Raw genomic sequence first — 27,142 nt, 5'->3', positions numbered from 1 at the left:
TACCAGTGCACAGGTTGATGTGCTGGATGTAATATTTGTTCACTGACTTGAGTCTAGTGTAGAGGAGACATAAATTTTTAATGTATTAATTTTTTACAAAGCATTATAAACATTATTCACTGTTTTAAAAACAAACATTAAAAAGTGAGTTCCCTGGCCGTTCTCCCTCCCCAGAGATAATCACTGTTAACAGTTGGATGTATATCTGTGTCCATGTGTGTCTATATGTGCGCCTGTGTGTCTCTGTGTGTGTGTCCATGTGTGTGTGTGTCCATGTATGTCTGTGTCCATGTGTGCATCTGTGTGTGTGTGTGTGTGTGTGCGCGCACGTATGTGTATGTGGACTGGCACCTCCTCCCTGGACACACATGGGTCATCTTGGCTTGCTGTTCTGCCCTTGCCCTTCCATGTGGTCAGGGTGCTGTGTGCTTCCTGGTGGTTCCTGCCTAGCTTCTTCAGTGTCCTGCACATGTCTGCTAACTAGGCCCCCCGGTGGAGGCACATCCCTCCAGGTGCCCTCGTGGGCTGTCCTCGTCCACATGGCTCTGCACACTGGGCTGGTCCAGGACAGCTGCCCAAGACTAGCTAGGAAGTAGGAGCCATTTGGAAATTCAGAATCGCCTTCGGAAATCCTCCAGCCCTTCACCAGCACCCCTAGCAGCAATCTTAAATTTCTCTGTCTCGTGGGGGATAATTAGGTATTTTATTTTAATTTACATTTCTTTATTACTTTATTTCTTTATCAAGCACCCTTGGAGTTACTTTGGAAGGTAGGAGAGTTTTATAAGGTAAGGAGAAAATTAAGAATTCAAATAGGGCTTCGCTGGTGGCGCAGTGGTTGAGAGTCCGCCTGCCGATGCAGGGGACACGGGTTCGTGCCCCGGTCTGGGAAGATCTCACATGCCGCAGAGCGGCTGGGCCCGTGAGCCATGGCCGCTGAGCCTGTGCGTCTGGAGCCTGTGCTCCGCAACGGGAGAGGCCACAGCAGTGAGAGGCCCACGTACCGCAAAAAAAAAAAAAGAATGCAAATAAATTCCAGTTAAGGCAGAACTTTTCAACAGTATCATTTATCTAAGTTTGCTCTCTGTACAGGTCAAACTGGGGATTGAAGCACCAGTTTTAGTGACATTTAAAATATCTCCTGGTGTACATGGTGTCCTCCAGCCCTTGGGAAACAAGCCTGGGGGCACATCTGGAGCTGAGCTCCCTACTACGCCAGCAGCTCCTGGACAACAGATATTCCTCCCTGGGGGTGGGCCGACAGGAAGAATCAGGCTAGGGGAGGTAGGTTATTTTGTATTCCCTGGTGCTAAGCTGTCCGGGCTCAGAGACAAATGCACTGCACACGCTATGCGAGGGTGTCACACGCCCTCCAAAGAGACAGTGTGACTGTGAAGTGTAGAATGATGTCACACAAGGTGGTGTGATCCCTCCCTCCTCTGGCCTTTGTGCTTCAGGGTCCCCGCTGCCCTGCGCCTGCCCTGCATATGCCCTTCTCAGCATCATCACTGCTGATTGGTTGCTGATTAATTGGTTGGTATGTACATCTGTCACCCTGCCGCCCTTTTTCTCCTTCCTGGCTTCCATCGGCACATTTGTGACACACACGTGCCTGGGTTTAGGTGAGAGAACGAGGGTTAAGGTGTGTCGGGACATCCTGACCAGCTTGTTTGCCCCTGCGGGGCGGCTGGAGGGGAAAGCCAGTGTCCTGGACGCTTTTCCATTGGGGCAGCGGGGAGCGTCCAGCTGGACTCAGCTCTAAGGCTGAGCCTGGCTCCTGGGATCCATTCTAAGTCCTGGGGAAACTGAAGTTGAAACAAAAAACTGTTTGTTGTGTGTGTGACACAGAGAGCTTCTGAAACCTGTTCCTGATTCCTGAGAGGGCAAGGCCATTTGGCAAGGTGGTGACATCAGCACCACAGCCAGGGGCGGGGGAGGAGAGCACTGAGGGTGGGGAGGGGAGTGGGGGGGAGCACAACCTGGGGCTGGGGCTGGGGGATTGGGTAGGGAGAGGAGCTGAGGGTGGGGTGCAGCCTGGGGCAGGGCTGGTGACTGGGGTAGGGTAGGGGAGCCTAGGGTGGGGGACAGCCTGAGGATGGGGACACTGGGCCTGGCACCAGCACTGGCAGGGCATGGTCTTAGGGTGGCTCTTGTGTTCTCTGCTCCTGGCTGGGAAGGGAAGGTATATTTAGCTGTGTGTCTTCCGCTGTCCTGGCCACAGGGTCTAGAGGGTAAGTGGGGCTTCACCTGCCCTGTCTGGGCAAACCCCATAGACAAGAAGCGTCAACAGGCTCCCCCAGTAGTTGTCCACAGCTGTCACCTGAGCTCCCCTTTCATGGGTTTCCAGGGGATGCCAGTGGAGACACTTTGAACATTGGTTTAGCATCCTGTTGTTGATGCCAGCATTGATGCCTTACATGGGGTAGTGAGTGGTGTCCCCTCCGTGACCCTACAGACAGCTGGTCCCAGAAAGGGAAGCCAAGGTGTGGGTAGGCGTGACAGAGCCCAGACAGTACCCTCGGCCCATGGTTCCTGCCTTAAAGGACCCTAGCCTTTCGTCACCGGTCACATCTAGGAATGCAGTGCTAGATCGGGATTTCTGTGCTGCCACAGAGAGCACACACACTGCATGGGCATGTACATACACACATGTACACACACACACATATAGGCACACATGAACAGACACAGATGCACATGCACACACCTACTCATGCACACACCTACAGGTGTGTGCATGCATGGATGAACACACATATACATAGATACGTGTATACAAATGACACGCGTACACATACATACATGAATGCACGCATATACAGGTCACGCAGAGATGCATACGTGCACACATATACTCCGATATACACTTAAAGGTGCACACATATATGTGTATATGTGCACAGGTACACAATACACGTATGTACACACACAAGCGTACGTACACAGATGTGTGTATGGTTTCATGAAATAGCCCTTACCCTGTTTTCTCTGCCCCAACCCCCTGACTTGATTCAGGGTCGCTCGGTTGGAAAGCTGCCGCATGACAGGCACTGACAGGCCCCTGAGTGCCGGGTTCAGAGACCCCTCTGGGTTCCATTCTCCTGACATTTAAAGTGGGGTCATGCACTCCTCCTGAACCAGCACAATTATGTGTAGGTAACGGGTGTGACATTGTATGACCCTGTCTTTCTAATGGGCTCCTGTCTCACTGTGACACTTTCACATGGGGGAGGCCTAATGCACACTCCTGACACTTGGCTCCCAGCAGACGTGCCCACGAAAGCCAGAGGGTGGGCGCTTTGTCCAGTTGTTTCCATTTGAACATTTAAGGCTTCGATTCTTAACGCGACAGCGATCGCCGAGCCAGTGTTCCCGGTTGAGTGCACTGTGGCTGTGTGTCTGGGTGAGTGTGCTGTGTGCTTTGCTTAGCACTTTTAAATTATACGGAACAATGCATGCTTATTTGAAAAAGGACAAACATCAAACCCTTCCAATGTCATAAAGCAAAACATGCATCCCTCACACCCCTTCCCCAGAGAGGAGTCGACTGTGTGTGGCATGGACCCTCCTGACCTTTGGCTATTCTTGTGGATTTTTTTAAAGACCATCTGGGGACGAGACGCAGGGTCTGATTGAGGCCATCGGGAGTCTGGCGCCTGCTGATGAGGTAAAGACAGTTGAGAGCTGGATGAAGTCCATGCTGGGAAACTTCTGCAGAAAGAACTTGTACCCGTCCTCAGGCCGCCGTGGGCAGGGCGGGCCTGGGAATGGCTGGGAGTGAGTGGCCCCCTGGCTAGTTCAGCACCCGCCCTGCTCCTTAACGACAGTGTCTGGGTTGGTACAGGCTCAAGGCGATTAAGAAGAATGTTTTCCCTTCTCACCTAAACCAGTGTGAGCAGCCCGTGTGCACAGCGGTCATTCCTGCAGGTCCCGGAAGGAGAGAGACTGGCCCTTCCACCCGCCTCCGCTGAAATTCACTGGGCCCATTTGTTTGTCCATCTTTTTTTTTTTCCGGTACGTGGGCCTCTCACTGTTGTGGCCTTTCCCGTTGCGGAGCACAGGCTCCGGACGCGCAGGCTCAGCGGCCATGGCTCATGGGCCCAGCCGCTCCGCGGCATGTGGGATCTTCCCAGACCGGGGCACGAACCCGTGTCCCCTGCATCGGCAGACGGACTCTCAACCACTGCGCCACCAGGGAAGCCCCACTGGGCCCATTTGTTAAGGCAGCTCAGCCTGTCCTGGAGCTGTGAATCCGTTCTAAATTTCTGTTCATTCTGGCTATGGTGTGTGCGAAACTTTCTGCCACTGGGGCCTCACCTTGGTTCTCTCCAGCTCTGGCCTTAGTCTTCTAACTGAGATGTTTGTATTTCCTCTGGTTCTGCCGGCCCTAGAAGGGGCCACATCGTTGAGCATTAAGTCCCTACTCCTGCTATGAAGAAAATAAAGCAGGAGGAGGATGGAGGTGGCCTTGGGGCCAGGGTGCATGTGGGAAGGAGCCAGCCACCAGGAACTCCTGGGTGGGGAAGCGGAGTGGGGGTGGGAGTGTTGCAGAATGTTCTGGAGGATGGAGCGGCAAATGCAGAGACTGGGGTTGGGGGGTGATCTGTGGCGAGTGAAGGGACGGGAGGCCAGGTCCCCTTGCTGGGCACTGTCGAAGCTTCATTTTACACTAACTCCTGTTCTGCTGCTCAGGGCACTTCTGCCGCTTGGTGAATAATCCTATTTCTGCAAAAATGTATGAACCCCAGCGTGGCTGCATAAGCACATCTTGCTCTGCCTGGTCCTTGGGACGGCTGCCTGCAGGGGGCCGTGTCCCCTGCTTCTCCACCCACTGAACTGCTGTCTTCCAGGCTACAAAGAATCAAAGCATTGATTTCTTTAAAAAAATTTAATTAGCTTTTATCAGAGCAATTAATGCGCATGATTTTAACTTGAAATAATTACTATACAGCTTATGAGAGCAAACAGGAGCTCCGGTCTTGTCGTTGTCCCTGAGACAGTGAGCTGCGACTGTTTTAGCCATTTTGGGTAATATTCCTTCAAAGTGCTTGTACAGGTATTTCCTGCATTTGCTATTTTAGATCCTATATTACCATGGAAGGTGAGGATGGGGGCTCTCTGACGTCCTCCTTCACTCACTCCTCCCCCACCCTCCCAGTGACGTTGCTCCACGGTTTTTGTTATTGGTGCCATGTCAGTATTGCTCAAAGCTGGGCCATAACAAGTATGCTTTGATCACATTTCCTTTCAAGTTTCACTTTTGCTTTCTCTGGGGTTAGTAACTGCTTCATTTTGAGTGTGTGTGCTACATTTTTAATCTATGAATGTGTTACTCATCCTCAGGGTCCCCTCATATTTCAGGACACAAACGCACGGTAACTCTGCACGAGCTCTCCTGCACCCTCTCGGCCTCTGTCTCCTGCCCCCTGCACCCCTTCTCCACGGAGCACACCTTGTCTCCTGTCCCCCAGCTCTTCTTCCTTCTCAGGAAGACCAGGGAAGCAGCTCCCTTGTTTTGGTGGCGTGAGTCCTTCAGTAGCTTTCTGAGAAAGGATGTAAAGGAGGTAGAAGTTCTAAGAACTTTCATGCTTGGGACATGTTTCTGTGCTACACTCAGGTGACTGATAATTGGGTTTGATTTGAGAGTCTGCATGAGCAATCCTCCTTCTTTGAGACTTTAAAGGCATTGTGCTGCCTCCTAGCTGTTGGCGTGGCTCTTGAGAGGTCATTGTCTGGAGCCCGTTTTCTCTCTGGAAGCTTTCAGAATCTCCCCCTTTGTCTCCCAGGGCTCTACTGCAGTCTTTCTTCATTCACTGCACTGCTGGGCTCTTCCATTCTATAAACCTGTGGGGTTTTTATTTTGGACATTTTCTTGTTATTATTTCTCTGGTAACTTCTTGTATTCTCACTCTTTTCTGGAACTCCTGCCAGTTAGACATGGGTCTCCTGAATCCATCTTCTAGCTTTCTTCTCTTTTCTCTCCCTTTGTTTTTCTCTGTCACATTGTTCAACTATTAGGAAATCTCCTCAATTTTATCTTCCAGTCCTTCAGCTGAACATTTTGTTGCCTTAATCAAGATTTTAATTTCTAAGGTCGCTTTCATTTTCTCAGGTTTCTTTGTGACTTCTCCTCTCACAGGCTCCAGTTTCAGCTCTGTTTGTCCACAACGGCAATTAATTACTAGCAGCGGTGTGCTAGTGAACACAGCCATTATCAAACACTAAATTATGTGGACTTAAATAAATTGTATTAAAAATACAAGTGAAGGTAAACATACTCAAAACCCACTGCTTCCCGTGCATTTTACTATTTCCTGTACTATTACCTGCTCTTGAGGCCACATGCCTGTTGTATCTGTGCGGTGGAATTACCATGCACTGGTGTGCTACCGTGCATCTCGTCCTGTCTCTGTGTTCAGTGACATCATGTTGGAAGCTTGAAAGCAGCATTTGCACCCCAGGGTTCGGCATACACTACAAAGCAGGGCACCCTGCCCCCTTGGAGAGCCAGTTGTTAAGGTTTGCCAGTACACCACTGCTTTTGCTCACCTGTTTTCTTTCTAGTTTCCCAGGTTTGTTAACGTCCGCATGGGCTATCACCCTCTCCCCATTTTTATCCGTATGGGTTTATGTCCTTTTAGGGTGTCAGAATTTTACTGGGTATGAGGAGGGAGTTGAGATAAATCTCTGTGTTCTGGGCACCAGTTTCCAAAGAGGGATTCTCCCATCTCCCACATCTGGGTTCTAAGCCTGGTTGCAGTGCATGTCATGGGATGTCCCAGAGGAGTGACTTCTGTCAGCGACTGAAGTAGGAATTTGTTCTTGCCGTTAGATCCTTGCAAACCATTTCCCTCCAACAGAGACTGGGCTCCATGCTGATGTTTGAGGGGAAATGAAACATCCCAGTGGGCCTCACATCTGTGCCCCGCAGCCAAAAGGGCACCCCAGGCTGTGGGCACACTGGGCCAGGGCCTCACACATGCTCCTTTTGTGCTCAGGAAAGACCTCTCTGTGCTGGTGTGTGGTGGGGTTTTTTAAATAAACTTTCTATTTGAGAGCAGTTTTAGAGTCATAGTGACATTGAGCAGAAAGTACATAGAGTTTCCATATATCTTGTCCCCTCCTCCACATCAACGTCTCACTCCAGAGTGGTAGAAATCCTCTGAGCTCTGCCTGTTCACCCCTCACTCCGCTCTGACCCTGGCAGCCACTGAGCTTCTCCCTGCCCCGATTTGGAGCATTCCTAGAAACCTTACCTGTTTGGGAGCTCGGAGCAGAGAAGCTTTGGGGAGGCACTGCCAGTCACTGATCAATCATACAGAGAGAAAGTTTTCTCTGGTAAATTAATGAGACTGTGCCGTGGGATTTACACACATGATCTCTGGTACAGACACATTTGGAAATGTTCTGAATTGCTTTGCCAAGCAGTGGGAAGACAGCCTAGCAGATGGGCCAGGCTCCGCACGTCCAGAAATGGCTGGGACAGAAAGGTGGAGGGAACATGAAACAGGAGAGGCTGGATAGAAGGTCAACCAAGGTTGTGTGCTTGGGTTTAATCTGAGTGAGAAATGTTTCACGTAGGGAAATGATATGCTCTGATTTACGTTAAAAACGTTATTCTGTCTGCTGCTGCTGTTTGGTAAATGTGTCACAGGGAGGTTGTATCTGTTTGGAATTGTATCTGATTGCTGGTAACAAAGATCTGAAAAAAACAGTAATTTAAAGAAATTAATAGTTTATTATCAAGTCTAGGCAGAAGAAAGCAGGTGTAAAGTCTCCAGTATGTTGTGAGGGTCCCCAGTTCTTCTGGATTTCTACTTGGCTGTTCTCAGAATGAGACTCTTAACTTCATGTTCACAAGGTAGCTGGCAGAGCTCCAGCCATCAAATTTGAGTTCCAGGCAGCAAAAGGAGAAAAGGCTGAAAACAAAACAAAAAAAATGCCAACACTAGCTGAGTCAGCCTCCTTTAGAGAGCTTTCCTGGAATTCCTACCTAATAACTTCTGTCCACAGTTCTTTTTGTTTTGTTTTGTTTTTTGCGGTACGCGGGCCTCTCACTGTTGTGGCCTCTCCCGTTGCGGAGCACAGGCTCCGGACGCGCAGGCTCAGCGGCCATGGCTCATGGGCCTAACCGCTCCATGCCACGTGGGATCTTCCCGGACCGGGGCGCGAACCCGTGTCCCCTGCATCGGCAGGCAGACTCTCAACCACTGCGTCACCAGGGAAGCCCTGTCCACAGTTCTTTGGCCAGAACTGCTGCCAGGGGAGCTGGGAGACATGGTTAACTGGCCACATTGCCATCCTAGGTAAAATCAAGATTCTGTTAGTGAGAATGAAGGGATGTGGATGCTGGGACAGGAAGCCAGCAATCTCTACCCCAGGCGGCAAGAACGGAAGCAGGGTAAAGGGGTGGGAGGCTGTGGAGAGGTCAGGATGGGGGTTGGGGTGGGGTGGGCATGGCTTCAATTAGACTGGTAGTGGCGGAAATGGACCCGGGAACGAGCTAGGCGGGTGTCTGGTGCACCCCGAGCCAGTAACATCCACGCAAAGAGCCCTCGCCAGGGCCTGGGCGTCCTGTGGCTGTGTAGGATTGCTGCAGTGTATTTAGTGTTCACTGGACACTCCGGGGTTGCTTGCTGAGTGGGTCACATCGGGAACACCTCGCCTGGCCTGGGCTTCTGGAACCACCTTGTACCTCACTTCCCTGCTAAGGGCAGGAGAGCAGAGTCCCCACCAGGGCCCCGGCTGAGGGTGACTGTGACCCACACGGTGGGTGCCTCTAAGAGCTGGCTCCGCAGAGGGTGAGTACTCACGGCTACCCCATGAGGCAGCTCTCTCTCTTCTTCCCCTCCCGGCCTCCTTGGCCTCCTGGTGCCTCCGGTGTTGTGTTTAGCATGGATCGTGCCTTTGCCACTGGGTATCTGGGCTGGCCGTCCCCCTGGGCCCCCAGCACAGGGCTTGGCCTGCAGCCCAGTGCCCATCCTGTAAATAGTTATGTTGGCAAACGGCCATGCTCATCCATTCACACGTCATCTGTGGTTGCTTTTGAGCTACCATGCTGGGCTCGAGTAGCTGGGACAGAGGCTCTAGGAATCAAAAAGCTGAAAATAATGCCCATCCGGCCCTTTGTCGAAAAGAGGTGCCAGTCTCCACCTAGGATGGGCAAGTCCCTGGAGGAAAAGATGGACTCAGTGTGCTCCCTGACTTCACGGGCCAATAGGCATGTTGGGATGGAGAACAGATCCTGGGTGGATGGGGAGCCCTGCCAGGCAGCCTTCGGGCTGGGGGGAGGAGGTGCAGAGTGGGTGCCTGAGCAGGGAAGGTGGGCGGGCAGATGAGGCTTGGCCCCTGGTGTCTGGCCCTTGCCCAGCATCTCCCCAGTGGCAAGTGCTCACCGTGAAAGTCCCCCATGAGTCCTTCCTTTGTGAAGGGGAGCGGGGGTGGTAGTGGCCCGTACGTGCACGTAAAAAAATAAATAAAATAAAAGGACCCCACAGCACTGTGGAGGGTGAGCCGTGCTCCCTGCTAGGCTTTGGGGGCCAGAGAAGGACACCAGGGTGTGAGAGGTGACTTCCCAGGCAGAATAGAAAGGAGCAGGGAGGGCTCCCTGGAGGCAGTGACTTAACCAGGTAAACAGGAAGCCGGACCTTCTCCCCAAACCCTCTTGGGAGGTTTGGTTTGGACTGATGTGTCAGAGGGCAGCAGGGCAGGTGGCTGCACAGGTGCTGCCCTGTGGCAAATTGTGGGGTCCCCAGGGAGCCGGAGCCGGGAGAGGACGGCTGGAGAGGTCGTTAAGGGAGCTGGCTGCCCCTCAGGCGTCCTGACGTGGTGGTGGGTGCAGGGGAAGGTTCTAGAGAGGGAGGGCCCGGGGGTGTCAGTAGGACTGGTAGACCTGGAGGGGGGTTGGCTTGGTGGGAGTGGAAGGCAGAGGAGGACGTGAGCATGGCTGACTCCCAGGGCCTGTGGGGGTGGGGAGAGGGGTGTCGGGGAGGCAGCTGCTTCACCATTTTGCAGCAGACGGTAGTCAGCTGAGGAGCAGGTTGCATGCCCTTGGATTCCGTGTGGGCCCCCCAGGGCAGCACATCTGCAAAGTGCAGTGGTTCTGCTGTAGCTTAATTGTATTCCCCAGATGTGGTTGGCAAGCGTCCTGCCTCTGTTCAGGCCGACGTTTTGCTTTAACCTCCCCCTGAGAAGGCGGGAACAAGCCCATCTCACAGTCTCACTGGGATCCTGGTGGGGCCTTGGGTCAGGGGCAAACCCTAAATCGCCCCAATTCACTGATGTGGAGCAGGGCTGCCCTGCAGCTCCCCGCAGGGACCCTTGCAGATGGTGCACGGGGCTGAGCAGGCGGGAGGCCGGGACTCCAGGCAGTCGTGGGGCAGGGGCAGAGCGTGGGTGCCAGGAGATCTGAGGACCCCCAGCCCCACAGTTTCTCTGTTCAGCACAGGCCTGTTCTTTCCATGAGGTGCTTCGTCTCAGTGACAGATCAGAGGCCATGACCAGTTTCCATGACATGCCGACTTTTGCGGTGAGGCTGGAGGAGCGAGGCCATTGGGGTGGCCCTGTCCCCTGCAGGAGGTCAGCTCCTCCTGCACGACTAGGACATGCGTGCGTGCAGGTGTATGTGTCTGTATGCATGTGCGTCTGTAGGCATGCATATCTGTATGCGTGCATACGTGTGTGCTTGCACATACACCTATGTGTGTGTCTGTGTGTGTACTCTCACATTTCAGCCTCCGTGCAGCTCTCTAGTCTTTAGTTCTGGCTGTCGTCCTCTATGAGTATTACAGGAATTGGGAAGCCAGAGTCTCTGAGGGAAATTGAAACCCCGGTTCCGTTCCCTACCTTCCCATCGCATTACCAGCTGGACACAGTGCCCGCACAGGGAGGAAGCTGGGCAGCCAGGCAGGCATTTGTCTCCCTGGTCTGGGTCCCTGTGTCTGTCCTGTGTTCCGGGCCCACCTGAGGACCAGGAAGCCCTGACTCCTGTAACTCTGGGATGCGGTGTCTGTGTGGGGCTGTCCCCACAGGAAGCCCTCTATGTCTCCACCACTCTCTTCTCCTCAGCAGACAGAGTCCGTGGCTGGGGATGTGGTGAGAGCAGAGCCGTGGGGGGATATTGAGCAAACAGAAAGCAGGCGTTATTACGACACATCCTGACTCGTAACCCTTCATTTTCACTTTCTTCCAGGATTTCTTCAGAGGGCTGTAGAGAAGCACGCTGTTTAAGAACCAGGTGGCCTTTGATATTTGCAGTGGTGAGAGCAGCTCGACCTCACCCAGAGTGCTGAGAAATGCGGGGCCTCAGGGCTTGCGCCGCCCACCAGCTCCAGGCTGCCCTGCAGCTCTGAGCAGCGACCACCCTGACAGCCACCGTGGGCTCGCCTGCCCGCGGGCATTTGCTGCTGAAGTCCCCACTGCGTCCCCAGCCGATGAGGATGTGCGCCCCCGTCGGGGGGCTGCTCACCGCCCTCACAGTGGTGTTTGGGACAGCGGTGGCGTTTGCACCCATACCTAGGATCACCTGGGAGCACAGAGGTGAGGGCAGAACCGTGTCAGGCGCTGGTGGCATCTGAAGGGAATGGCCACCCTGCTCCCTGCTCGTGGTGTTGAGATGCACAGGTGCCCTTTGCTCTGCTGGGTCTGGCCTCCTGGCACTTGCGTGTGGGCAGACGGCCTGCACCGCCGCTTCTGGGGAGATGGTCTGATAACTGGAAACACTCGCAGGGCTTGTTCTTGGCCTGCTGATTTGGCTTCTAAATCGGGGCAGGGTGCGGGGGGGCCCTGGAAGGATGTTTATCTTTCTTGTGCCTGATGACGTTTGGTGTGCACTGCCTGAGCACAAACCACGCCAAGTAGTATCAATATTTTGAGGCTATTTAATTATGTGTAGCTGAGCGTCAGGCCAGTTGTTTTCATTTGCTATTTATTAGTTTCTCTTTTGTTTATTTCCTCGTTTGGGAGCTGTGTCTTAGGAACCGTCCGCTCCAGTCTTTCAGGCTCAGTGGTCCTGAGCGAGGTGTGCTTGCAGGGCTGGAGCCGTCTTGTGCAGAATTCCAGGCAGTGTGTGTGCTGGGAGAGCCTCTATCCTGTGTGCATCTTTCTTCAACAGTGGGAAATTAGAAGAGCAGAAGTGTGACCTCCTAACCCTTCAATAAAATCAGAGCTTGGTGACAGATGGAAAGCCAAGTTTAAAGTTGACTCTGGGATGGTCAAAAAGAAGAAGTAGCTCCTTAAGAAATAGTGTCAATACATTTATATTACTCCTAAATAGCTCATCCTTAAATTCCTCATATTCCTAAATAGCTATTGATGCAATTACCAAATAAGTGAAAAAGTCATTTGTTTCTCTGCTTTTTAAGTTTGTGGTGGTTATATCCTTGGAAAATGCTTGGGTTAAGGGGTGTAATCACTGAAATAGATTTTTTTAAAGGCTTTGAGGTAATTGACTTTTTTCTGAATAAGAAAATCCTAAATAGTTATATTCTCTATAAACCTCACTTGTGGATGATTAAATACACATAGACAAGAGTTTGATGGGAGGGAGAGGGAACCACAGTGGTCAGCAGTTTAAGGTGTCTGGCCTGCAGTCTCCTGGGAGGTCACAAGGTTACACTGCGAAGAGGTCACGCTGCCTGAAGGTCATGTTCCTAGGAGGTCACGCTGCCGGGTTTGGAACTCAGCCGGGCTGGAGGGAGCGGAGCAGGACGGAAGTCAGGCCACAGCACTGGTAGAGCACAGTGGCTCTGGGGCCTCACACTTGGTGGCAGCCTCCACCCAAAGGTGCCTGAGTTCTGGCCTCGGCTGGGGCCTGTCCACTGTGGCAGCAGACCCATGCATGGCCCTAGTGAGACAGCCACGCACTAAAAGGAGACCAGATGCTCAGGGTGTGTCCAAGCTCAGAAATACCTAATACGTTCTCCCCCAACCCCGCCCTCCCCAGAGGTGCAGCTGGTGCAATTTCACGAGCCGGGCATCTTCAACTACTCGGCCTTGCTGCTGAGTGAGGACAAGGACACCTTGTACGTGGGCGCCCGGGAAGCCGTGTTTGCCTTGAACGCACACAATATCTCCAAGAAGCAACATGAGGTATGGCGTGGGCTCCCCGCTCCCCTGCTGTCTGGGCCACACACCCTTTCCAGTGTTTTCTCCTCAGATCCACACACCGGCCTCCTCCTGGGATGTCAGGCCCTCTCTTGGCTGTGGAGCCTGCTTACCCCAGTGGCCAGCCCCACAGACGTCCTGTGCGTCTAGCGAGCAGCCTTCCTGTCCACCAGGGCTGAGGGCCCTGCCATCCTGAAGCTTCTTTCCCGCCCTGTGTCTACCAAGCCCCATCTCAGGGTGTCCCCTGGCAGCCTCCGTCCTCCCCAGGCTGGCAGTTCACCCAGGGGTCACCCTCTTTTTATCTTGGATGTTTGAACATTTTATTACGGAAAATCTCAGGCACACACGGGAGCAGAGGGAGTGATATGATGAACCCTGTACCCGTCGAGGCTCCCGCAGGCCGGGGGTTCACCCCCATCCTCCCATCCACGTCTTCCTCCTCTGCTCCCTCTGGGAGGCTTTGCATATCCCAAACGCATGTTCTTCATCTGCATGTTTCCCTGATCATCTCCTAAAGGAAGGGACTCCTTTTTTCAAAATAACCAAACTATTGTTATTGCATCCCCCAAATTAATTTCATCAAATAGTGTTCAAATTTCACGGACTCTCTCATAAATGATGTTTGACTATTCAGTTTGATCGGGTTGAACTCAGGCCGTCTGTGTGGCCAGGCACTCTGTCCGTCGTGGAGTCTCCATTCCTAGGAGCCGCCCTGGGTCTACTTGGCTGGGAGAGCCACTCGCGATCCTGTCTGGCCCCCAGCCCCGGTCTGGCTCCTGTGAGAGGCCGGACCCTCCACCCAGGCGGGCGTCCTCCTCCTGGCCCTTGACTGTCGCAGTCTGGAGCACGTCAAGGGTTGCAGAATGGGACGTCCCGCCTCTACCGTTCCTTCTCCATCTGTGAGCTGGAATACTGTCAGTGACGGGGAAATGCCCGTTGCCAGCTATTCACATCTCCCGAGGCCAGTTCCTCTGGACATGGCAGGATCAGTGCTTGAAATCTTCGCCTTTATTTACTAGTTTTCCAAATAATGAGTAAGTTCTTCCCAAAGGGAGACAGTGGGTTTTTGGACTGTTTTTGGTTTTTTAGTATGACCATGACTCGTGGTTTTAAACGTGTTTGAAGTGCCTCAAGCCATTGTAGCCAATGCTCAGTCTGTCCCCTCCTGGCCTCTGGCAGCCTCTCCTCTGCTCCTGAATCCTTAGACACCACCCTAGTGGTTGGTGTAATTTTCTGGTTCTCTGGAATCAAGCCAGCCCATGCTCACCTTGTGCCTTTTCTGCCCCAGATCTCTTATTTTTTTTGTTTCATTTTGTGTTAGTCTCCAGAGTCAGGCATAGTACTTAATTTCTGTTTCACGTAAACGAGATTCTGGTTATTACCCCTTGAAAATAAAGTGTTTGGAACAGTAGGCACTTAGAGCAGAGGGTTGCCAAGGGCCTGCCCTGCTCAGCCCCTAGTCCCTGTGTTCATTGAATCCCCTTCCTCTGAGCCTTACTCTCCTTTCCAACAACTCAGGCTAACACTGCCTTTCAGAATCTCGTCTTGGGAGCATCGTGGTTCCACCGTGTGCTTGTGCCGACCTGCAGGTGCTCAGTCAGAGCCCCCGTTGCTCTGTTAATGCCATCACTGTGGGTAACCGAGAGGCTTTAGGCTCTGTAGACGTAAAAGAGGGAAAAAAAGTGAAAGGACTACAGCCAAGCTTCAGTGAAAACGCCATGATCAAGGGCCTGTCAGAGTTCATGCTCCTGTGTCCTTATGCACTGCCTGTAGATAATGATGAAATTGTCTACATTTTAATTTCTAAAGGAAGTTGCTGTTGGAAATGGGACTTTGTTCTGCTTTCACGTGTCCTGATTAGCACTTCCATTTCTCTGAAAACACATTGCTAGGGGATTCACTTCACTGCCATGGCGAAGCACCGTGTACTTCCTGACCTCTGAGTGCCCTACGGCCAGCTTTGATTCTCTGGGAGGAAATATATTTTGGCATCAATCCTGGAATATCACATGGGCAGATGGGGCATCTTGGGGACAGTGAGGCAGGAGCTTGGGAGCCTTCTGTGATGCAGCGCTGTTGCTCCCTGTCCTCTGGAGTGTGCAGGGCTGAGGCATCTGCCAGCCTGGCTCGTCCACCTGGTGTGGAAGAAGCAGGAGCACAGATCTCAGCGGGAAGACATCTGACCTGAGGGAGCCCCGTGGCTTCATCACTTTCACCTGCTACCATCACATAAAATTTAAAGCATCATAACCCTGCTGTTCCACTGATAAAGTAAACGTCAAGACATTTTACTAGACTCAAGAATCAGTTTTGAAGGGATGAGAAAACCCACTTGATGTTTGAAAATGCCTGCAGTTTAGGGAATTCCCTGGCAGTGCAGTGGTTAGGATTCTGCGCTTCCACTGCAGGGGGCACGGGTTCAATCCCTAGTCAGGGAACTAAAGTTCCACATGCCACGCAGTGCGACCAAAAAAAAAAAAGAAAAGAAAATGCCTGCAGTTTATTTTCTTGATAAATAATTGGATCCTCCCCACTTTCAGTCACTTAATATTTGCAGTTTTTTTCAGTGAATAGCAGTCATCTGGGAGCCGCCTTCCAGGCCCCCTGGCTGCAGCATGCGGATCACAGAACTTTCATGAAGCCCCGTTGCTCACGGGTCCCAACGTCTGCTCTCTGAGCCTCACTTTGCAATCTGAGATATTAATGTCTTGGGAAATACCTGTGCTCTAAACACCACCATGTGCTTTGTAAACTGTATGTTTTTTATACCAGTATCTCCTTCTAAAGGGGGAACATGCACTGAAATGGACTCTCGTTTTTCCTCACAGGCATATTGGAAGGTCTCGGAAGATAAAAAAGCAAAATGTGCGGAAAAGGGGAAATCAAAACAGGTAATTTCTTTTGCAAGCTTCAGAGCCCACCCAGGCCTGTCTTACTTGTTTGACTCTCCCGAACGCCCCGACTTCTGTGGTGCAGCCCAGGCAGGTTGCCCCGCCCTCAGGATGCTGCCAGGCTTGCTCACGTCATCGCGACTCATCCTGCAGGTTACCTCCCTGTTCCCAAGTGGCGAGCCTGGGGCTCTCAGTGCAAGTGCCAAACATACTAGGCTTTAGAAAATTACTTTAAAGTTTATCTGAATTGAATTTATTCAAATGGCCTGAAACTTTGACTACAGAAAACGATGTCTGGTGCCTGCTGGCCTAAAGGTGTACAGTGCAGGGCTCATGCCTTCCCTGAGCTCCAGTGGCCTGGAGGGGTTGCTGTAGGATTTCTGGATTGCTGGCAGCATCTGTGCCTTGAGATACTGCTCCTTCGCTAGGAGATACTGGGCATCTCAGTGTGGTGGCCATCCGGGAAGCGCTGGGCTGAGTGTCCATCCATCTCCCTCCGGAGCTCTGGGTTATGGCTACCACCCACTTGGGCTACCCTGCCCCTAACTGGTGCTGGGCCGATGTCGGAGTCTTGGAATACAAGCGCCCCATCTTCCCTGGTAATTGGTTAAGACAGCTGGGTTATAGTCAATTTCAGTAGTTGTTGGCTAATTTCAAAGCAATTAAAATTTAAAAAAACAAAAACAGAAAAAATGTTTTGGCTAAACTTTTTTAGCAAAGTACTAAACACTTTCACCAAAGTCACTAAATTCGAAATGAGGGAAAATGCAGGCATTGCGATGTAATAACAGGTGTCGCAGGGAGTTGTCTTAGAGCTAAATTAGAACAGGCACTTTGGCCAGCCCCACGTGGAGGCCATACAGCGGACAAGGGTCCCTCCCAGTTCTTTCAGGGACGATGAAGTACTTCCAACCAGTTTCAAAACAATCGTGGCAAAAAAAAAACCTTTCCCGAGTGGAGATAATTTCAGATGCTAGCACATATAATCCAAGTACATTTCAGCCTAAAATAGTGGGTGGGTTCTTCAGTGGCATCTGGTTTTCCTGCGGGGCCTTTCTGATGTGGAGCCGGGCTCGGAGCCCCTCATTAGTCCTGCCTCTCCCCTGAGCTAGGCGGGCCAGACACACCCCTCTCCTGAGAAGCACTGCTTCCAGTTGCGCACATTGGGGCGTCGAGGGTGGGGTCCCCCAGAGAAAGGGAAGGTGGAGGGAACTCTGCACAGCACACACCCCCTCGGGCCTGCCAACACAATGAATGGTCTGTGTGTTCAGTGAGAGGGAATGCGTGTTTCCCTGTGCCAGGTGTCCAGTAAGGTTTGAGGTCAGCTTTCATTGCTTTTTGGCTGATACACTTTTGCTGAGTATAAATCAGTGACTGAGGTGAAATCTGTTTGGCACCTGACAGCGGCCTGTGGACCCTGCAGAGGCAGAGGCACTCTGGCCAGCTGCAGATTTAGGTTTGTGCAGGGGTGGAGCCGGGTCTCCGGGAGCCTGCTCCCACCGTGCCAGGCAGGGCAGGGCTAGCCTGTGCAGATGGATGGCACCTGAGGCCCGAGGTGGAAGGGTGGCAGCGAATTCACAGCCGGTTTGGTCATCAGTGAGCCGTGAGGAGCTGCTGTCGGGCGTGTGCTTGGCTGGTTCGTGCTGTGCAGTGAGCAGCCTGGACAGCTGGGATCATGGAGGGCGTCCGGTGGAGCCTGCACGGTGGCTGACCCGTGCGTTTCTCTTCTTTGTAGACAGAATGCCTTAACTACATCCGAGTGCTGCAGCCCCTCAGCGCCAGTGCCCTTTACGTGTGCGGGACCAATGCGTTCCAGCCAGCCTGTGACCACCTGGTAAGGCCGCGCAGGTCCCCTGGTCAGTAGTTAAAGCAGCGTGTGGGGCTCGAGGCAGCAGCAAGTGGTCTCCACTCTGCAGTCTGGGAGGATTTTCTCCTGCCAGCTGTGTGGGGATGGGGGTGGTCCATGGCTCCGCAGAAGGCCTCTGCCCACTCACTGGCCTCCTTTAAGCCTTCCAGTCTGTAAACCACCATGATTGAGGGCATGACTGGGTGCAGGACTTACAGGACCGCTGGCCCATAGTGCAGAGCGGGCAGTGGGGGGACCTTCTGGGAAGGCCAGTGTTGACAGAGAGGAAGCATCAATGTGCCCTGATCCAGCATCTTGCCTATTTCTCCTTGTCACATTTTGTGTTTTGTGAGGGAGCCCTGGCTATGACATGGGCCCTGGTCAAGTAGAAAACTCAGGACTTCTGCTCTTGGATCCCTTGTTCTTGGTTCATATATGTTATGGACGAAGTGTTTGTGTCTCCCCAAATTCCATATGTGGAAGCCCTAATTCTCCAAATGTGATGGTATTTGGAAATGCAGCCCATGAGGAAGTAATTAAGGTTAAACGAGGTCATGAAGCCGGGGTCCTGATAGGATGGTGGCCTTATAAGAAGAGGAAGAGACACCAGAGCTCTCGAGCTCTCTCCCTCTGTCACGTGAGGTCACAGCAAGAAGGTGGCTGTCCGCAAGCCAGGAAGAGGTTTCTCACCAGGAACCAGCCATGCTGGCACCCTAATCTCGGACTTCCAGCCCCCAGAACCATGAGGCAGGAACATGTGTGGTTGCAGCTCCCCCGACCCCTGTCTGTGGTCGTCATGGCAGCCCGGGCTCACTACAATGGTGTCTGCTGCTCTGGTCTTGGGGCACCACGTTCAGTGTTGGCTGTTGGGGTACAAGTTGCCCACTGATAGACAGTTCTGGAATTCTTCCCTCTGAGGAGTGACAACACAGTGCCAATTTGCTGAGCGGTTATAGAAGCAGGACCCATCTCTCCATCACCTGCATCATGTCCTTGACTCTCCTTGAGCCTCGTCGGTTGTCAGTAGGGTCCTTTGGAGAGGGCCCCCCACTCTTACACCGCCCTCCCACCACTCCTGATTCCCTTGCTGACGGTAGCCGGAAGGAGAGAGCGGATTAGACAGCAGCATCTCCTCTCTGGGAGATACTCTTTTTATTCAGATAATCTGATGAGCCATTTATAACAACCACAAAGAGGGAGGAGTGTTTTAAATGCACTTGAGGAGCGATAATGAAGCACATTTTCTAGTGTTTGTCCCTATTTAGTGAGTAACTGTCAAGTGTGAAGTATGCTAAAGTGGAAAGCTTAGTTTGCTAGAACCCTAAATTCATTGGAATTAAAAAAATGTTTTCCAAGCTTGAGTCCGAGATACATGACAGGACAAAGTATGGGCGAAGTAAGGACCTGCTTCGAAAACCTTGTATCCGCACACAGACCCCTGGGGTGGGGTCCATACATAGGGTGGGTCTGCCGGGCTGTCTGTGTCCACAGACTCCGGCGACAGAGGTTGGGATCGGGGTAGGGGGTGCATCTAGGTGTTGAGATCTTCAGTCCTCATAGACAGACTTAGTTTCTTTTTCCTTAGGTCACATTAGTCATATTAGAAACATTTTGCACGTGAAAGGATTTCCTGGCTAAACTCTATAGTTAGAGGCTTAAGGTATGGAATTTAAACTTAAATTCCATGGGCATGTCAGTTGTTGAGGTAAGGGAATCATATGTTTCATTTAAATCTAGACCTGTATTTTTTCCCAATATTTAAAAAAAATTTCAAGCCGACAGAAAAGTTGATCACACACACGTGTTCTAACCACACAGATTGCATGGTTGGGAGCGTCCTATGTGTGCACAGGTGTGAGCACACCCATGACCCCTAAATGCTGTCACATGCCTCAGAATAATGACATTTTCCTACAGTAATGCTGGGTTTGTCATTATATCTAAGGAGATATACAATAATTCTCTAATGTCATCTAACCTCCAGTCCCTGTTCAGATTTCCCCAAACATCTTCTTGAAATGCAGTCAGTGAATCACATCAAGTGGGGTGCACTGTCACCCCAGTTCACACCTCCTAACCTAAGAGGTGAAAAGTCTGTGTATTGTTTCCACCAGCCTGTTAGAAATGTAACTGCATCTTTCCCATGCCCCTGAGCCCTCTCTGCTCCGTCTGTGACATGTTTCCCTCGCTCTGACAGACAGCAGGGCTGCCCATCCACCCATCGCAGTTTGGGTGTCCGTCTTCTTAAGCTTCGCCAGGCTTTCAGGTGGAAAATGGTACCGCACTTTCATTGCCTTGTGCTTCCTGGGTTGCTGGCAGCTCAGGCATCCTTTCTTGTCTGTGCTGCCGGATAGGTTTCTTCTTCTCTAACTTGCTGTGCTTTGACTGTTTTCCTCCTGGAAATGCTTTATTACTCATTTGTACAAGCTTCTTGTATATTCAGGGATGGAAATGCCTCATCTGTCATTTTGCAGGCATTTCCCCCTCTTTGTCACTGTCAATTTCTGTCTCATTCTTCTGTGGACAGATGCTTCCCAGTGCTTCGTGTACTGGATCTGTCCATTTTTTCCCTTACTTGGCTTTGGACTGTCTTGTCAGGTGAGGAGAGATTATCCCAAGACTGAAATTGTCACCCATACTTTCTGTTAGTGCAGCACGGTTCTGTTTTTAATATTTAAATCATCGATCCACCTGGAGTGTGTTTCGATGGGTGGAATGAGGTAGAGATTCCGCTCCTTTTTTCCTGTTATCTGTTTATTGGATAGCCTGGTCCCCCGCTGCTTTGAAGGCATCTTTGTTGATATTAAAGTTCTGCACATGGCCTTCCAGTCCCTTCCGGAGCACATCCTGTGTTTGGTTCTCCCTGGCTGTTCTACGACCCTAGAGCCATCAGCATTGCTGTCTCTGTCCTATAGGAGAGTCAACTGAGGCTCCAAGATCTGGAGGCGCTCTCGAGGGTGTCAGAGGGTGCCAAGGCACCAGCGTCCAGACCTGGGACCAGGTGGTAGACCGTGCATGTGTTCTCTCCTCTGTCCCCCCAGAAGAGTGAGTCTGTAAATTAAATGGTCCCACAAAGATATATTATGACTACAGAAGTTCAGACATTTTATGGCACTCTTTCTTTTCATTCAATTATAGAACTTAACATCCTTTAAATTTCTGGGCAAAAATGAAGACGGCAAAGGAAGGTGTCCCTTTGACCCAGCACAAAGCTACACGTCCGTCATGGTTGGTGAGTCCTGCTCTCAGGGTCTGTCCCTGGCTTAGCTCTGCTGGACCCCCAGGAGGTCCCGTTCCTCCTCCTCCACAGGGGTCTCCCTCTGCTTCGTTCCCATATTCAGTATCCTCACAGAAGGTACAGGAGCCTCTCCACAGACCCGCTGATACAAGCTTTTGAATTCATTGTTCAGTAGGATAACCAGCCACCTCCACAGTCCTCAGGTTAGATTTGTAGGAAGAGATTATCTTATATCTGTCCTTTGTGCAAATCATCTGGATTACTCGGCCACGTTGAGTTAATGCTCCTGTTCGAGGGACGTTTGTGACTGAGCCATGACCTGCCTCGGAACGGCCTTGTACACCCAAGGCGAGCAGGCCAGGAGCCTTGTGTGCACCCACCGTTGTGTTTGTTATTTTACTGGATGCAGGAGTTACTTGCGTTGTGTTACTTATTGCCCCTAACAGTTTAACATGGAGCCTAAAATTACCCATGTCAAAGAAACAAAACAGAAGACTCAGGAAGCAGAAACATGCGCCCAGAAGCAGGGCGATAGTCTCTCCGCTTCCTGGGAGGACTTGTGTTAGCTTGGGAGGAGAATGCGGTGCTGGGCGTCTGTCCCCGACACTAGTGTTGATTCCCTTTTCCTCTTTCCGCCCAAAGATGGAGAGCTTTATTCTGGGACGTCGTATAACTTTTTGGGAAGCGAACCCATCATCTCCCGAAATTCTTCCCACAGTCCTCTGAGAACGGAGTATGCAATTCCTTGGCTGAACGGTAAGAAGCAGGTGGCATCACGGAAGGTGTGTTTCTGCTCGGGGCGGCTTCCTCGCCGGCAGAGCCCTCACTCCAGTTCTCCTTTTGCCGGCTCCCAGCCTCACAGGAGGGCATCTGTGGCTCACCCTCCTCCGTCCCGGGGCTCACGTCAGCCCCAGTGCAGTAGGGGCGCTTCTGGAACTGCCGGGGGCTCCACAGCCAGCATCCACGGGCTTCTTTGCTTTCTTCTCTGCTAAGAGAGCGCTATTTCAAGCCTGCCTTTACGCCTTCTGGAAAACGGATCTGGGAGGCTCAGAATGGCGAGCTCAGGCTCGTTACATCAGCATGTGATATTATACCATTATGTCTGGACATCATGTGTCCATGTTGGATTCACAGTCCAGATGGCTCACAGAGATGCTCACAGGGGACTTTTCTCGTGGGCATCGGCCAGCCAGCCAGAACCTTGGGGCACCTGGATCTGGTGGTCAGCAGTTTGTCTCTTTTAGGCACGTGCTGTTTAAACTGGCAAATGCATATCTTCCAGTGGGTCTCCAGGCTATGGTGGGATCAAGCTCCCTGGGGCCCCCAGGCTGCCTGCCAGTTGTGAGGCCCAGCCCTCAGTTGTTGGGCTGGACCGGGAGGCTGTGTTTCAAAACCCCCATCTCGGGCATCTCCTTAGGCCAAGGAGGGCAAGATGGGCACCGTCACCATTCCCGGGCCCTGGCGTTTGATTGGGGTGTGGTGTGGACACCCTCCCACATCCTCGATAGGGGGTGCCCGGGTCCTCGGTGCGCACAGGCATAACCAGAGCGTCTGTTCCCTGCAGAGCCCAGCTTCGTGTTTGCTGACGTGATAGGAGAGAGCCCGGAGGGCGGGGACGACGGGGACGACAAGGTCTACTTCTTCTTCACAGAGGTGTCTGTGGAGTACGAGTTCGTCTTCAAGCTGATGATCCCACGGGTAGCGAGGGTCTGCAAGGTGAGCCCAGCACCCCCTCTTCTCTTTGGTCCCAGCCCTCAGTGAGAGTGTGTCACCCAGGCTCCACACTTCCTCCGAGATGTCCATTTCCCGACCACTTTATTCTTCCACGCTACAGATGTCAGTGTGGACGGGCCGAGGGCTCGGGCCTCTGTCCTCCCTGCGGGCCTCCCTGGAGACCACAGGGGCGCCCGCCCCGTGTGTGACGATGACTGTCCTCAGGGCTCTGATCTTAACACACCTCCCTCAAACCTCCCCCAGTTTATAAAAAGTTAGTTTTTCTGTACTGTGTTAACCAAATTCTGTTGGAATTGGGGTTTTTCCATTCCAACGTAAAGATGAGGAGGGGTGCATTTTCACTGGGTCCAGAATAAGTGAGGATACATCGATTTCATGTTCTGCATCCAATTGTAAGGGTTTTGGTATTTCTCTCCAGACCAAGTCACGTCAGGGGTGTTTCACGATTGCTGCTTGGTGGGCAGTTCACTGAAAAGTGTTTTGGAGGACCTGGCAGGACCAGAGCACCTCAGCAGATAACTTGGGGGCTGGAAGGAAGTGAAGATTTGATCTCCCACAAGGAGCCCCTTTTGGGGGAGACCACACGTACACACATTGGCTTGAGACAGATTGGGGAGCCTGTGCGTCCGCCAGCCCCTGGCTCTGCCAGTCACTCATGGACGGGTCGTGAGTCTGGAGATGCACATGAGCCAAAGGGCCAAAGCAGTGAACATGTGCAAGGATGGCGGGGGTCTGCTGCATGACACAGAGTGTGGGCAGAGTCGAACAGTTGTTCTAGCTACAGTTGGGAGACTGGTCCGTCGAGAGGGTTTTGTTGGTTTGGTTTTGTGCTTCAATCGATGACCCGAGCTGGCATGAAGGGAGTTGCTGGCGTCACTAGTAGTCTGCAGCCAGCTCTCCTTTTCAGCCTTGGCTTCCTTTCATTCAGGCAGAGCTGCTCTGGGCCCAAGTACATCACTTATCACCTGCTCACGGGGGAAGTCTGCCCTCCTCCTACCACACGTGTCTTTGGGGTTACAGGGGGATCAGGGCGGCCTGAGGACCTTACAGAAGAAGTGGACCTCCTTCCTGAAGGCCAGGCTGATCTGCTCCCGGCCGGACAGCAACCTCGTCTTCAACGTGCTGCGAGACGTCTTTGTCCTCAGGTCTCCCAGCCTGAAGGAGCCCATGTTCTATGGGGTCTTCACCCCACAGCTGTGAGTGCCCGGGTGGGTGGGTTGGGGGTGTTTCCACTGCGCTTCCCGATTCAGGGCAGTCACGTCGCCCCCTCCTCCCCAGGAACAACGTGGGGCTCTCAGCCGTGTGCGCCTACAACCTGTCCACAGCCGAGGCAGTCTTCTCCCGTGGGAAGTACATGCAGAGCGCCACGGTGGAGCAGTCGCACACCAAGTGGGTGCGCTACAACGGGGCCGTGCCCACACCGCGGCCCGGGGCGGTAAGTGGACCGGGCTCTCTCCACGGGGAACGGGCGTCCACCCGGGACTGGGAAGGGCCGTGGGCACACTCTCCTTTTCCTGGCTTCTTCTCATCGGTGTGTTGTGTAACAGCTGTGGCTACAAACTGCCCGAACAAGAAAGCTCTTCTGGCTGGCACCAGCTGTACTGTGGGATTAACATTGCGTAATAAAATTAGAGCTTTTTCATTTTCTGTTTCTTGCAGAGAAACACACGATTTCTTAGCAAAGGGATGAGCGATACTCTCCATTTGTTAATATGAGTCACATTTTTTTTTCTCCTAAAAGTAGTGAATTTTATGTAGAAATCAGTGTGGGTGTCTAGGCCGATGCGGCTGCATCCGTTTATTACGTGACTGGTGAGCTGGGCCGTGTACATGGCCCGTGGTGGGGTTGTGACCTGGGAGAGTGGCCTGGTGCTTGGAGCTCACTCCCCCAGGATGGTCCCCCTCTCTGGGGTACGTCTCTGCTAACACAGGTCAGTTCCTTTCATGCGTATCTTTAAGCAAAAGGTGTTCACCTGTGGTCATGAATTTTGGTTTATGAACATCAAGAACTAGGATAGAAAAAAGAATCCTTTGTGCTCTTGACCTTTATGCTATTTATATCTAGAATTGGACTATTTTTAGCCATTTTTCGAGGCTTCTCTTCTGGGAGAGATGTGGAATGATAAGTGTGTATTTTTCAATTTCAGAAGTGTGATATGCTTTTTTCATTTATGAATGGATGAAAATTACTTCATTGACTATGTATCATGAGACACAATTGTGTCTTGTGGACAGAAAGACAGTTGCATTTCCTCCCTGCTTTATAACTGTGTCTTCAGATTCCTGGGGAAAGATCACCTCAGTGTTTCCATTTTTTCAAGAAATCCACTGTGTAGTCCTAAGTTCGTCACCTCGGGGAAGCCTCCCCTCTTGTGCGGAGCGCGCGCCATGTGCCCGTGCACCCCGCAGTAACGGGTGGTCTGCTCCCTTCAGTGCATCAACCGGGAGGCGCGTGCGGCCAACTTCTCCAGCTCCCTCAACCTACCAGACAAGACTCTGCAGTTTGTCAAAGACCACCCTCTGATGGATGACTCCGTGACCCCGATAGACAACAGGCCCCGGCTGATCAAGAGTGACGTGAACTACACGCAGATTGTGGTGGACAGGACCTGGGCCCTGGATGGGACGGTCCATGACGTCATGTTTGTCAGCACAGGTGGGTAAGAACGTGGGTGAGTCCAGCTAATTTCTGCCTCCCGGAGCCAGCATCTCCCCCAGGTGCCTGAGTGGTTTGTTAGGGCGTGGAAGCGTTTCTGAGAAGTCACCACACCTGGATGGCTTCAGATCTCTGTGACCATCAGAACACCTGGGGCGCTGGTTAAAAATGCGAGTCCTGGCCCAGATCTAGAAATTCAGGTGTGGTAGGTCTGGGCGGTGCAAAGGGAGGCTGCTGAGAGCCGGCACATGGGCACGTCCTACTTCCCTGCCTGACACCTGTCCTGACCTGCCGTGGGAGACACACCTTTCCTGGTGGTCCGTAGACTCCGACACAAGTCTTCTGGAATGGTCTTGGTAGCCAGGCACAGCAGCAGCTGGCGGGCTCTGTGGTCAGCTCTGGGTGCTGCGCAGCCACCAGCCTCCCCTGCCTGGGGCTCCTGGCACAAGGATGGCACCCTCAGAGGCCAGTGCAGCCCAAGAACCATGTCACGTTTGTTTGGAGGACACAGTGTCAACTACTCTGATGAGGGGTATTGAAGTCAACAAAGGGCTGTTTATTTTTCAGATAAAAATGGGATAACCCATGTCAGTCCAGTTGTTTATTTTGCTGATGGCTTTTCCTTTTCCGTGTCTAATGCAAAAACATCTGTTTCTAAGCCTCCTACTGGGGGAAGGAGTGGGAGGCAGAAGGGTGACCATTGGCTGCGTGGCTGACAGTGCCAGCACCGTCCTCTCCTCCTGGGGAGTAACCTGCAGCTTTGACCTTGCAGACCGGGGTGCCCTGCACAAAGCCATCAGCCTTGAGAACAACGTCCACATCATCGAGGAGACACAGCTCTTCCAGGACTTCGAGCCCGTCCAGACCCTGCTGCTGTCCTCCAAGAAGGTAAAGTGACTGGGTGGCCGGCTGGATGGCCCCACGTCTCGGTGCCCACAGGCTGGGTCGGGCTGCACCAGGCAGGCCCCGTCGTCCATCTGGCCTAGAGGAGCCGACCTTCAGGCTCTTATAGAAAGTCCTTCCATGAGCTGTGGGGTATGGGGTGGAGGGAAGGCAAACTGTGTCCTAAAAGTTGCAGAACCTCACCGAGTTGTTGGGACCAATGTACGATGCTGTCGGGGGGCTCACTGGCCTGTGAAAACACTTCTTGTGCCGGAACTTGGTGAGGGTAAGACCCAGTTGGCGGGGGTGCCCTCCGTGCACCTTCCTCATCTGCACAGAAAAGCGTCCTCTGAGTAACGACGCGCCGTGTCTGTAAAGCCCCGTTTCGTGAGGCGCTGTCTCGTTCACCAGGGCCGGCCTGCTTTGTCCGTAAAGGGCAAAGAGTGAATGTTGTAGGCTGTGATGCCCGTGCTGTTGCCGTTTGAGAGCAGCCGTGGGCAGTCCGGAAGCAAGTGAGCCCTGTTATGTTCTACCAAATCCTCATTTACAGGCACTGAGCTTTGCAGTTCGTGGAATTTTCATATGTCACAAAATATTATTATTTTGATTTTTCTTCAACCGTTTGAAAATGTGAGACCCGCTATTAGTTGATGGGCTGTATAGAAACAGCCAGCACGCTGGATTTGCCCTGTGGTCCACAGGCTGTCCCCTGCTGTACATCCAAAGTGGCCTTTGGGAAGTGTGCCACCCGGTTTACAGCCGGGGTGGGGAGTGAAGAGCAGAGCTCAGGC

General features: G+C 52.3%; 1 protein-coding gene across 12 annotated transcripts in view; it reads left to right on the top strand.

The window, feature by feature from the left end:
- Positions 1-27,142, top strand: part of SEMA4D (semaphorin 4D) — a 118,708-nt gene that overhangs the window by 70,296 nt on the left and 21,270 nt on the right. For all 12 annotated transcript variants that reach the window (XR_009541660.1, XR_009541659.1, XR_009541657.1 and 9 more), the window contains exons 3-13: positions 11,192-11,538; positions 12,944-13,089; positions 15,933-15,995; positions 17,731-17,829; positions 20,980-21,073; positions 21,722-21,835; positions 22,644-22,795; positions 23,834-24,009; positions 24,092-24,248; positions 25,247-25,469; positions 26,242-26,357. Coding sequence is in view for 8 of the 12 variants with exons in the window: in XM_060155542.1 (XP_060011525.1) it covers positions 11,433-11,538; positions 12,944-13,089; positions 15,933-15,995; positions 17,731-17,829; positions 20,980-21,073; positions 21,722-21,835; positions 22,644-22,795; positions 23,834-24,009; positions 24,092-24,248; positions 25,247-25,469; positions 26,242-26,357 (1,446 nt within the window). In the remaining 4 variants the exon portion in view is untranslated. The remainder of the gene's footprint in view (positions 1-11,191; positions 11,539-12,943; positions 13,090-15,932; positions 15,996-17,730; positions 17,830-20,979; positions 21,074-21,721; positions 21,836-22,643; positions 22,796-23,833; positions 24,010-24,091; positions 24,249-25,246; positions 25,470-26,241; positions 26,358-27,142) is intronic.

The sequence above is a fragment of the Lagenorhynchus albirostris genome, chromosome 7 (assembly GCF_949774975.1).
Source record: "Lagenorhynchus albirostris chromosome 7, mLagAlb1.1, whole genome shotgun sequence".
Taxonomy (NCBI): Eukaryota; Metazoa; Chordata; class Mammalia; order Artiodactyla; family Delphinidae; genus Lagenorhynchus; species Lagenorhynchus albirostris.
The sequence above is the reverse complement of the archived record's forward strand: the minus strand, read 5'-3'. Positions and strand labels throughout refer to the sequence as shown.